We start from the raw sequence: 12,500 nt of genomic DNA, 5'->3' as shown, positions 1-12,500 counted from the left end.
TCTCCTCTCCTCTCCTCTCCTCTCCTCTCCTCTCCTCTCCTCTCCTCTCCTCTCCTCTCCTCTCCTCTCCTCTCCTCTCCTCTCCTCTCCTCTCCTCTCCTCTCCTCTCCTCTCCTCTCCACACCGGCACAACCCGGGCCCGTTTATTACACCCCTTAATAAAGATCCGTCAAGGAATTATCCCACAATGAACTGGTGCCACTAACCACGCAGAGAAATATACCTCCAATAACCACTTGGCTGCCCCGCGGACGTGTTTCTACGTACGGAGAAATACATGCATGTCGTTCCTGTCGGGGCAGAAACCTCTTGTCTCTCATCAGTCTATTAGCGGTAGAACACGCATGCACGCACACACACACACACAGACAGAGAAACAGAACATCAGTCTATTAGCTGTAGAACACACGCACACACACACACAGACAGAGAAACAGAACATCAGTCTATTAGCTGTAGAACACACGCACACACACACACAGACAGAGAAACAGAACATCAGTCTATTAGCTGTAGAACACACGCACACACACATACACATGCACGCACACATATTCTTTGTGTTTTTCGGTAAGATTATCACACTACACCACCACACAAAAGTGTCATGAACTTGAATCCTGAACATACAAGGTCTCCATGCGACATGGAGGTGATATCGGGGTAAGCTCATCTCCTCTCCAGCCACGTTGTGTCTTCTGTAGCACCACGGTGCCACGCGTGCCAAAACCAGGCTCTCAACGTGACACATTTGTGAAGCGTTATAATCGGCCATCGGCGGCGCGCAGTAACATCGGCGTACGATGAATCAATACAAGGAATCGCCTTCAACCTCCGTGCCGGTCTGTATACGTTCTTGCTTCGCCCGTCACTGCAAATGTTTTATTATTATTACATATTTTTCAAAAAACATCATTTATTTTCTCCTCGTTTACAGATGTAATTAAAACGTGTGGTTTGGCTCAACATCTCAGGCCTTCGTGCACGTCCGTTGTTTTGAGGGGGCAGAAGCCCCCCTGATGAGGGATGGATAAACAGTTTGATTTGCTGCTATCGCCTCCGGGCAAGCTGCATACTAGAGAGAGAGAGAGGGAGAGAGAGAGAGAGAATGGGGGGAGGGAGGGGAAAGAGCAGGAGGGCATAAGAGGAGCTGTTTCGGTTGGAGAGGGGGTTACAAATCGTTTGCGTTGCGCCTTTGTGTTGTGTGTGTATATACTGTACTTGTGAGCAGCCCCTCTTTTGTCAATCCCTCTGTCTACTGTACTTCTGTCTGTGTTTTCTTTCCTAAGATGGCCTCTATCCATCTCGTTATTTGTCTCTCCTCCTCCCCGCTCCTCTGCCTCCCTGTTCTCCCACTTGTGTCTCGTTTGCCCCTCAGCAACGACCAACCTGAAGGAACGCGCACACAAGCTGTCAACATACAAGCCCGCTAACTATCTCATGTGGAGTGTTTTTTTTGCTAAGAAAGGGAGATGGATGCTTCAACGCGTTTGGTTGCACACACACACACACACACACGCAGACAGACACACGCTTGCTGAGGGAGGTGGAGAGAGGTTCAGTCATCCATGTAAAGTCATTGTTACTAAAGATGCGGAACCTCCAGACTTAACCAGCCGTAACAGCAGTGTGACGGGCTCTTTGTCTACGCCAATTACTGAACAAACCCACCAGCGCAGCAGTCACAGCGAGACCGCCACCACCTCTGGCCTTCTGGATTACACACACACACACACACACACACACACACACACACACACACACACACACACACACACAGGCACGCACACATGTGTATATACACCTAATATTTGTCTTAAGTCGTACTTTAATTTGCTATATTATAGCAAATTAAAGTTTGACTTATAGACACAGACTAGACGAGCAGGGTTTGTGTGCGCTCGCCTGCAAAATGGATGCTCGCACACACGCACACACGCAGGCAGGCAGGCATGAGGCATCCCATGTGGATGCATTAAACCACATTCAAACACCCACATTTGTGCCCTGACACAAACATTCTGTATGCGCTCTAAAGCACTTACACACCCACTCTCATATTGTATTAACTTCCCCAACACAATGCACAAGGCTCTCTCTCTCTCTCTCCCTGTCTCTGTGCTCCTCTCTCGCTCACTCAACCCCTCTTGTTTCTGAAAGTTTCAACTCATTAAGCCATTTTGGCCTGACATCGAAATAAAAAAATGTCTTGATAAATCATGACAGTTTTCTGAAATACCTCATGTTTCTATATCAGTGGGTGCTCAATATTTCATGTCAAGAACCCCAAATATTTCATGTATTTGGCTGCCGACCCCCATCTGAAAATATGTTGTTCTAGGGACCTCCCCAGAAGAAAGGATTTGAGTTAAAAACGTTCACCCTGAAAGAATATATATTGAAAGATTTGCTCCACATTTTCACGATGTCTCAAAAATAGCAGACGTACAAGCGAGTGGCGCGCTATGAGCTTGTAGATCTGCTATTTTTCAATAGCTAAATTATAACATAATGTTTAAAACAAAAAAAGGGGTTCCAGCCCAGAATGGGTTAAGTGTAATGATATTGGAGACTCAATTTTACATACTCACACTCATCAGCCGAGTGAGATCGCAATAAAGCCCAATGGCTCCGCCGAGGCCCTAATGCCCCGAAATAAATGATGCGCCACGACCCAAATGTAATTAATTTAGAGGCAGTATTGATAGTCCTGCCATATGCGCCATTATATTTTTTTAATGTGCCCTTAACATCTTGATTATGCGGCGTGGGGAGGGGAGGGGGGGGGGGTGGGGGGGGGGGCTATACAGAGACAACACGGGAGCTTGTGATGAGATGTTTAAAAACGCAGAGACGAGTGTTTACCCCCAGCGCTTCAATTTCTCTTAAGCTTTTCATTATGCCGACACGATGAACAGCTCTGGAGAACACGTGCGCTGTTTACGTGTTTTTATACTGCGGCGGCGTGTGCGTTGGGGGGGGGTTGGGTGGTGAGGTGTTCATCAGAGCAACGGTTCATTCACACGCGATGAGGCGAGACGTTTCACACGGTCTCTTTAAAACATATATATACAGTATTGGTTGGGGAATTTTTTAACGTTACACATTTGCATATTCACGTCTGCGCCGGCTTGAGCCTTTTTTATCGCTGGTTAAAGCTACAATCTTATTGACTTATTTGAATGAATGAAACCAATCTGTGTGAGATGATACAATTACTAGAGTATGTTAATACCAGTATGACGCCCTAAAGGGCGAGGTTGCGTCCACGCGTCCGCCTGGGTGACAGCAGACTGCTGGGCGAGCACTGGCGCTTTGCCATGGGGCGTAAGATCAACATATGGAATGGATTCTGTACTGGCCATATATGGAGCGTGTCTTGAGTGTACAGGGTTTGATGAGGTCTGGCCATATATGGAGTGTGTCTTGAGTGTACACAAACTGTAAGGTTTGATGTGGTCAGATCAACATATTGAATGTCAGAACAGGTCAGCTCCATATATGGAGATCTAAGGGTGGCAGCGTGGGCAGTGTCTTGAGTGCATAGGGTTTGATGATTTCTGGCCATATATGGAGCGTGTCTCATCTGCGCTCATGTTAGTTTCTTCTGGAAAGCTCTACCGCCCTCCGGCGTTCAAGGTGTTAAGATAATTTTGGGTTTTGTTTGCCTTTTATTGATATTGTATAGTGGACAGGAAATGGGGAGAGATATGGGGGGGAGACACACAGTAAAGACTGGGACTCGAACCTGCGACACACTGTCATGCTGGATTACCAGCCAAGGTGCCTAGACCGCTAAGCCAGCCCAGGCCGACCCTGTAGTTTTGGCCTCGCATGTGGCCTTCTGCAGTGTGATATTAGCATGGCCCAGCCAGGCTACTGTAGTATTATCAAGTAGAGGATGTTAATTTACGAAAAACTAAACACAAAAAAGTTCAAATATGGAGATAAGAGGTTTCTGCCCAACAGCAACGGTGTGTTAGTACCTCTGCAGTGGTTGTTGGTGGTCGATCCCTATTATAATACTCTTCCATTTGAGACATAAACCCTTTGCTTTACTAGTTGATGTCGACGTGTCTTTGAAGCAGACCAGATTGGACACTGGATCTGCCAGTCATCTTTACTGTATTTCTTTCGGAAAATCTCTCCATCGAGACAGCAGACATTTAACGACTTATTTTCATATATTATCATGTGCATTTCTCGCATATACAGTTAAATAATTAATATGCAATAATGTCAGAGAGTGTATAAAGGACGTAGGTGAATTAATGAATATCGCACAAAAACTTGCACAAAGCAAGGATTGTTGTGAGGAGCACCTTGTCACGTCGACGTGCGTTGCAGTTTTGAAGATCTGTTTTCAAAACGTGCTTCAAATGTTTTGAAATGGATAAGGGAAATGAATGCATGTATGTACTGTATATATGTATGTACGTATATGCCGTCTGCCTGCTGTGCAAATTGTTCCTAATGATCCTCCCCCCTCTTCTTCTGCACATCCCCCATTGCTTCTAAAGAGATGTTTTACCATATCTGCCTTAAGAGGTTTTTAGTTCTACCTGTGCTCTTTATTTTTAGTCTATATATTGAATCTTTTCTGTCTTTCTTTCGTTCTTTACTTCCAGTATTTGTTGTTGTTTGTTGTAACTGTGACTGTTCAGAACCTCATACTGTATGTCCCAAACTGTAACTGTTCAGGATCCAAATTCAAAAGCATCTAAAGTAGCAGATCCACAAGCTCAAACGTCGCCCCTTCTCGCCACGTTTCCAGCTTGCGGATCTCCTACTTTTTATGATGCTTTTGTGTGATGCTGTAGTGGTAGGGCGTTCTTTAAAAGAAGAAGAGAAGGCCTGTCTGTGTGGAGTTTGCATGTTCTCCCCGTGTCCCCAAGGGAAGCTACCCTCACAAAAAACATGCAGTAATCATCCTGGTCTCTAAACTACCACCCCTTAGTCAGCCGGGGCGCCTGATGGGAGGGGAAAGGAACTGATCGGAATAACGTGTTCCTTCCACACGCTACAGAACCGGTTCCATCCTATGGGTTCTTGCGACCGTGGTGCTTTCACAGAACCGTCTGGCGGCCGACCAGTTCATTTTCAGTGGAAACCACTCTGAACTGGTTCCGTATTAGGCAAGAAAAAAGAACCGAACCGGTTCAACCCCCGATGGAATAGCATTGGTTTGATTGTGTGCAACGCACTTGTATTCTGTGTGTGTTCTACAGCTAATAGACTGATGTGGTTCTGTTTCTCTCTCTCTCTCTCTCTCTCTCTGTGTGTGCGTGTGTGTGCGTGTGTGTGTGTGTGTGTGTGTGTGTGTGTGTGTGTGTGTGTGTGTGTGTGTGTGTGTGTGTGTGTGTGTGTGTGTGTGTGTGTGTGTGTGTGTGTGTGTGTGTGTGTGTGTGTGTGTGTGTGTGTGTGTGTGTTTTCTACAGCTAAAACTGATGAAGTTCTGAAGGCCAAGGTGGCTCAGAGAGAGGAAGAGGCCCGCAAGAAGCAGGAAGAAGGTGAGTTGTGTGTGTGTGCGTGTGCGTGCGCATGCATATGCGTGTGTGTGTATTAATTCTGGGCCGTTCCACAAGGCATGATCTGCGGCGGTGCTGATGACACCGGTGGGCTGTTAACGTGACAGCTGGAATCTCCATGCAGATACTGTACGTACAGGATGACTGCATTTGGACGGCGTCGTAATGTGCTTAGCAGTGCAGCCAGTAAATCCACCCTGTCAACCTGAACCACCTCCTACTGCTGCTGATGTAGGACGCGAGCACACACACACACACACACACACAGTCACACACACACACACACACACACACACACACACACACACACACACAGTCACACACACACACACACACACACACACACACACACACACACACACACACACACACACACACACACACACACACAGTCACACACACACATACACACACACACACACACACACACACACACACACACACACACACACACACACACACACACACACACACACACACAGTCACACACAAACACAGTCACACACACACACACACACACACACAGTCACACATGCACGCTCGTGCACGTGTTTGCAGGCAGGGAGATTATCTTGATACACACATTCAAATGAAGTCAAGAGTAATTTGCGGTGGATCTGCTAGCGGTAATAAAAGGCCTTAGATGGAATAATGACCCTGCGCTCACCTCAGCGTGATATAAATGAGAATATCAAATATTCACCTGTCAAGTGCGTGCGTGGTCCCATCATCTGATTTACTGTAGGTGTTTAGTACTGCTAGACTCTCTCTCGCTCCTCTCTCTCTCTGTCTCTCTGTCTCTCTCTCAATCTCCCTCCCTCTCTGTCTCTCTTTCTCCATCTCTCCCCATATCTCTCCCCATCTTTTCGTTCTCTCTCTCTCTCTCTCTCTCTCTCTCTCTATCTCTCTCTCTCTCTCTCCACACACTGTGACCTTTAACCAATTTCAACCTCGGTTAACCTATTTCGGGCAGGATGTCATTATATAATTATAGAAAGAATTATTAAAATGTCAAGCATTTTCAAAGAGAGCGAAGATGGCTGGCGATCTACAAACTCGCAATGCCCTCGCGATCCGACGCGCCGTGAGCTTGTACGTCGGCTATTTCCCACCGTGACACACCGCCATACGATGAAGTATGATAGCAGTGCTTAAGTGGTTAACGGTGACCTGACCTTTTAGGCAAATTAAAAGTCTAGCCATCACAAATGAATTAGCTCTGCAGACGTAATGCGGTCTCCTGGTATTGGTAGGAATTAATTATCTCAATTTGTAGTCACTTTACCAATTGAGATCATTCTGTCTCTCTTTGTCTCATGATGCTTTATTTTGTTTTTTAATTATATTCTTTACTTTATATCCTCTTTACTACTCTCTCTTCACCTCAATTTCCTATCATTGTTTCGTTGCTGTCGGCTGAAAACCTATTTTTTTTTCTTTCCAGAAATGTTCCAAATAGCGGAAATAGTTGATCTGCTATTTCTGAAAATGTGTGGACATTTTTCAACATGGAAACGATTGACGGTTATGTATAAAATAACTGTGATTAGTCTGCCGTCAACGAGGCGGATGCATGCACACGACCTCACCCTTTAGTGTGAGGTCGCTTCTCGGCCTCAGGCGTCTTACTGGTAGTAGTATGAGGTGTAGCGATCTACAAGCATACAAAAATAAGTTTTACTCTTATACCTGTTCACAAAGTACAACCTTGAACCTTGAACAAGCACCCAATGTGTTTGCGAAACATTGAGAGCTTTTAGATAAGCGGTTTTCGGTTATTCATTTAAGTTTAGAGCTTTTGATGTGGTCAAACTATGAAAATGTTCAGAAGCATTTCCCATAAAAGGTTAATACTCTCGGATATTTCATATAAGCAAAGGTCAAAGCCTCAATCTGTGATTTCTTCACCTGTTAGTGAAGTATATACGTATATAGAACAGCAGGAACAATATTATTAAAACATCATCATTACATCTTTGTTAGGCATCTGTGTGTGTGCGTGCGAGCTGCTCTTTTACATAGTGTTTGACAATGAACACTCCAACGCGCCCGGCCATTCCCCCCCAATGGGAGGCAGGAGGTGAAGCCACCACTAAGCACGGGTCACTAGGGGGTCTCCCACAGCTCTCTGCAGGGGCCCTCCCGGCAGGTCTACGCCACTGGAAAAGCAGAACTTGATCCACTAACACGACTAAAATGAACAAATTCTTCAGGAGGAGGCCAAAGACGGTGTGTGTGTGTGTGTGTGTGAGAGAGAGAGAGAGAGAGAGAGAGAGAGCATCCTCACCACCTACACTCCACACTCATAAATAGACTCGGGTCCCGGACAGGGTGGAAGCCGTTTGAGTTAGCCGGGCGCTAATCGAAAACCACCGCGAAGCTCGATTCATGTTGCATGCTATGATATGCAAGTCTATGATGGCTACACACACACACTGCCCGCTGCGAAGAAGAGAGAGAGAGAGATAGAGACTAAGATGACTGGTGGTTGTCTCTTTATCAGCAGGGCATCCTTCCATCCCTGGGAGAGAGAGGATCAATAACTGGCCTCCGTGGTCGTCGTTAACAAAGTATTCTTCAGTTGAAAAAGAAAGGGGGTTAGTTCTCTGGTTGAGGGCAGCCAGATGATGCTTCTTTTCAATGGCTGAAGAATTCAACATCACAACGAAAACTGGGGTACATGAAAGAGTAGGGAGCGAGATAGAGAGAAATGAGATGGATAGATGGATGGATGGAAGACGCTGTTATTTGTGGACCTCGTTTAGCCCGTTAACACCTGAGGCTGATTCTGCAAACGACTTCTAAATCGGTAGTTCTCACACTTTCAATACCATTTAATAAAAAATAATAATAAAGTTGAAAAGTAGCAGCTGTACGAGCTTGTGAGCGGGTGAGATTGTGCATCTGCTATTCTTGAATAGCCAACGCAACCAATATCTTACACTGCGAAAAAAGCTTGGAATACGGATGTGTATATTACAGGAAACACCCGTTAATCTTTCCAACAAACTTCCGTAAACTCCCTAATTGTACCATCACGCCTGTATATTACCGTATATTACATGTATATGACCGCTAAACTTGAGGTTCACGGGCAAAATACAGTTCCCATAATTGCCCGTTAACTCCTCTTTTCACGCAGTGTTAAATGTCACACAATGCTTTCCCGGTTTTAATAGGTTAAGGCTAGGCTATTACAGTTGTGTCTGTTTTTAGCTTCCGATAAGTGATAATGGGAGATATGGAGAGAGGGAGTGACTGACTGACTGCCGGTGGCTGTATTGGGAGAAATAAGGAGGTTTTTTTCCCCCCTCTTCTCTGGTCCTGAACTGTCCCCTGGCATCTCTCCAGTGTTTGAATAGAGCTGTGTTAGCCGTGTTGGCTGCTGGTTGTAAGTGGTGCGGTTTGGTTTGCTTTGGTTTCATGTGCAATGCAGGATGTAGCCTTTACTGTATATCGCAGTGGAACACCACCGCACTTCTGGCCAAATATTTGGGTAGTCTCAAGCACATACTCCTCTAACATGCAGCAATTGTATTGTGTGTGTGTGTGTGTGTGTGTGTGTGTGTGTGTGTGTGTGTGTGTGTGTGTGTGTGTGTGTGTGTGTGTGTGTGTGTGTGTGTGTGTGTGTGTGTGTGTGTGTGTGTGTGTGTGTGTGTGTGTCCGTCCATGTGGATAAAAAACTAAGTGATGGAGGGACAATGAAGTGAATGAGAGATATAGGATTAAGAGAGATATACCAGCTTGTCATTGTCCAATTACCATCACAGATAGAAGCTGTGCTGTGTGTGTGCGCGCGTGTGCATGCGTATATACAGCAAAGACTATTAATTCCATCCTCTTCTTTCCCCTTGTTTACTCGTTCAAAGTTGCTTGGAACAGTGGAGCCACATTAGCCAGCCGCCGTGGAATTAAATTGCCGTCAAACTCTCCTGTATAAGCTGTAAGTCGTTCTCGCACGAAAGCTATGTATGCCGCCACATCAAAAGCCCTTAACCCATTTTGGGGCGGGAACCTCTTTTTGGTGTTTCAAGCATTATGTTATACTTTAGCTATTGGAAAATAGCAGATCTACAAGATCATAGCGCGGCACCACAAGCTTGTAGGTCTGCTATTTTTTTTAAATCGTGAAAATGTGGCGCAAATCTTTGAATATTATATTATTTCAGAGTAAACGTTTTTAACTCAAATCTTTGCTTCTGGGGGGTCCAACAACATATTTTCAGATGGGGGTCCGTGGCCAAATACTTATAATTCTGGGGCTCCTTGACATCAAAATGTTTGAGAACGACTGCCATAGAAACATAGGGTTTTTTCAGAAAACTGTCAGGATTTAGAAGACATTATGTAGAATCGTTCCCAGGTCTAAATGGGTTAAACACGCTCTAAACAATGGCGTGCACAGAAATCCTCGTTCCCACTTGTATCTTACAGAGTATTTTCTTGCCCCCCCTTTTTAATATGTGGCGTCGTTATCTTCGCGAAAGGCGGCATAATGTCAGCCAGATTTGGATGCAAGCCTGTAAGCCCGCAGATGGTATGTTAGCCCTGCGCTGCTCTCTGCCCATCACCTCAAACCACCGCCATATTGGGAGATCATATATTTTAATGAGACGTATAATAGCTTTTTAACCCATATCATTAGAGGGGGGGATAATATATATACCTACCGTTTGCTCTTTTGGCAGTAAAATAACGAAAGGACTGTTTCCCTAATTGCGTGCTGCGTGGGTAGGACGGGTCACGGGTTGGGGTGTGTACCTGTCTGTCTGTGTGCGTCTGTGTCTGTGTTCGGGAATTATATGACCATTAAATATTCAGCCAAGCCCCATCTCTCCCCCTCCCCCTCCTCCTCCTCCCTCTCTTTCCCCCCGACCTTGCATCCATTAACGCCTCATCACCGTTTAACTAGCTCTGTTGTCAATCACGGCTGTAAGGCTGAAACAGGGAGAGTGTCTGGACCCGGTTTTCCGGCCTGGCATGTTGGACAGAAACGTGGTGGGAGGGTGAAGAATATAGTCCAACCCAAACCGAAGGGATGTCTCCCCGCTAAGACAAGAATCAATATGAGTTTAAACTATTTTATGTGCGCTTGCGCGCCTTCATTTGTTTGAATTAATATCTCTCCTTGTTGCCTGTGATTATCCGCTCGGCTAGACATGTTTGTCAGTCAACTAGAATTTCCGCACGCTCCTTCATTAACAATGTGCACGTTAAGCCGTGCGTTCACAAAGTACCAGCCGTGTGTGTGTGTGTGTGTGTGTGTGTGTGTGTGTGTGTTTGTGTGTCTGTGTGCGTGCGCTCGCCCGCTGGACCCATATTAATGAAACGTCTCTGTCGGGAGAAAACCTTGTATGTCCAAAAAAACCTCCTTTTCAGGATTCAAATTCAACAACGGCAAAAGCGGCAGATCTACAAGCTCGAAACTGATGGATTGATCTGCTACTTTTGACGCTTTCGTGTGACGCTGCAGTATAGGATCAAGTAGGCCATTCATTTTAAGACAAAACACAAAAAGTTAAAAAAAATAAACCAACAACATGGAGATGCGAGGTTTCTGGGCGACGGAACGATGTGATCCCTTTTCTAATTGAAACTAATAACTAGTCGGTGGATAACGAGCTCTCGTATATAATCCCTCTGCCTTGGTTTGTGTGGCCTATCTGGGCCAGTAATAAAAGACAGGAAATGAGAGCCAAGTGAGAGCGGCGGCGTCGCAACGTTGACGCCTAATGTAATCTGCCTTGAAATCAAATTATTTGACCTGGAAAAGGCCCGACAATACAAACTCCTGCTGGACCGCTGTTAAATATTTAGCACACGCCTGTCATGAATACAAATGGCACGCAAATTAGAATCTACAGGCGTGTGACCCCCCCTATCACACCCGCTGGAGCGTGGGAGGGGATGGGGGGCTTTTTTCTGCCTTAAATGTTTTAATTACCGGGGCCGTGGTGTGGCGCGCCCCGCTACCTTTTTTTATTTATTTATTTTTACCCTCGTGTTGCCGTCGTGGCGTGGCCGGGGGGTTGGAGGAGGCGCCGCCGCTTGAAGGACAAGCGGAGAAATTCAGCCACTGGTAAACACGGGCGATGTGCGTGTCCATTATCTCACGGCATTAACTCAAACACAGAGATTGGTGTCGTTGCGGGGATGCGACGCATGCACGGTATATACCGGGCGGCGGCGGGCGACCTCGTGAATAACAACCCAGCGGTAATTGCGAGCGCGCCGACAGGATAGACCGATCGTCGCGATGAGGCTTTGTGGCTGCCGGAAGCACAGAGTCCATCACAACAACACTCACGTTCGGAGCCCATGTTGGCCCATCAAAGCCGCGCATACCGTGGCCTTGTAGATTGGCTATTTTGCGGTGTGCGACACCACCGCGAGTCTAAGTATGAAGTCTGGCTCTTCCCACTGGCTATGCTATCCTCACCCGGCCTCAAGGGGTGGGTGGGTGGTGGAGGTGGAGGTGGGGTGGGTTCACTGTATTGCTATTGTGCACTCTACACTGAAGGAAGATCAGTCTCAGTGATTTTGATGTAAGAAAATCCAGTTTGCATCGACCGCCTATCGACCCCGCGCGGACTCTGCCTCATCGCCCTGCCGTTACGCGGGATAGATGGCCCCTATTTGTTGTGTTATTATGTTCAACGCAATCACGCCGCAGGACGGAGAGAGAGCCGGAGGAATATTGAACCGACTGACACTCCTCGTTCGGCGCTTTTTATGGGGATTTTATTTGTTCCCGGAATTAAAAGATCGAAGGTTCTCCCCCCCACCCCCCCCTTCCGTGGCATGCACAGCACAGCTTTTAGAGAGAGAGAGAGAGAGAGGGGGGAGGAGGGGGGGGGGGGGGCAGGCGGAGGAGAAAGAAACTTGACAATTAATTACACCTCATTTCCTTTAAAACAGACGTAGGGAAACATACGGGGAGCAGAATCGCTCGTTACACCACGATGTGATTTT

General features: G+C 46.3%; 1 protein-coding gene across 1 annotated transcript in view; it reads left to right on the top strand.

Annotated features, from left to right (window-relative positions):
* Nucleotides 1-12,500, top strand: part of rsrc1 (arginine/serine-rich coiled-coil 1) — a 222,124-nt gene that overhangs the window by 170,323 nt on the left and 39,301 nt on the right. Inside the window, exon 7 of the mRNA XM_083772722.1 lies at nt 5,439-5,510. Coding sequence (XP_083628848.1) covers nt 5,439-5,510 — 72 coding nt within the window. The remainder of the gene's footprint in view (nt 1-5,438; nt 5,511-12,500) is intronic.

This window comes from Protomyctophum parallelum (assembly GCF_964188405.1).
Source record: "Protomyctophum parallelum genome assembly, chromosome: 9".
NCBI classification, from domain to species: domain Eukaryota; kingdom Metazoa; phylum Chordata; class Actinopteri; order Myctophiformes; family Myctophidae; genus Protomyctophum; species Protomyctophum parallelum.
The sequence above is the reverse complement of the archived record's forward strand: the minus strand, read 5'-3'. Positions and strand labels throughout refer to the sequence as shown.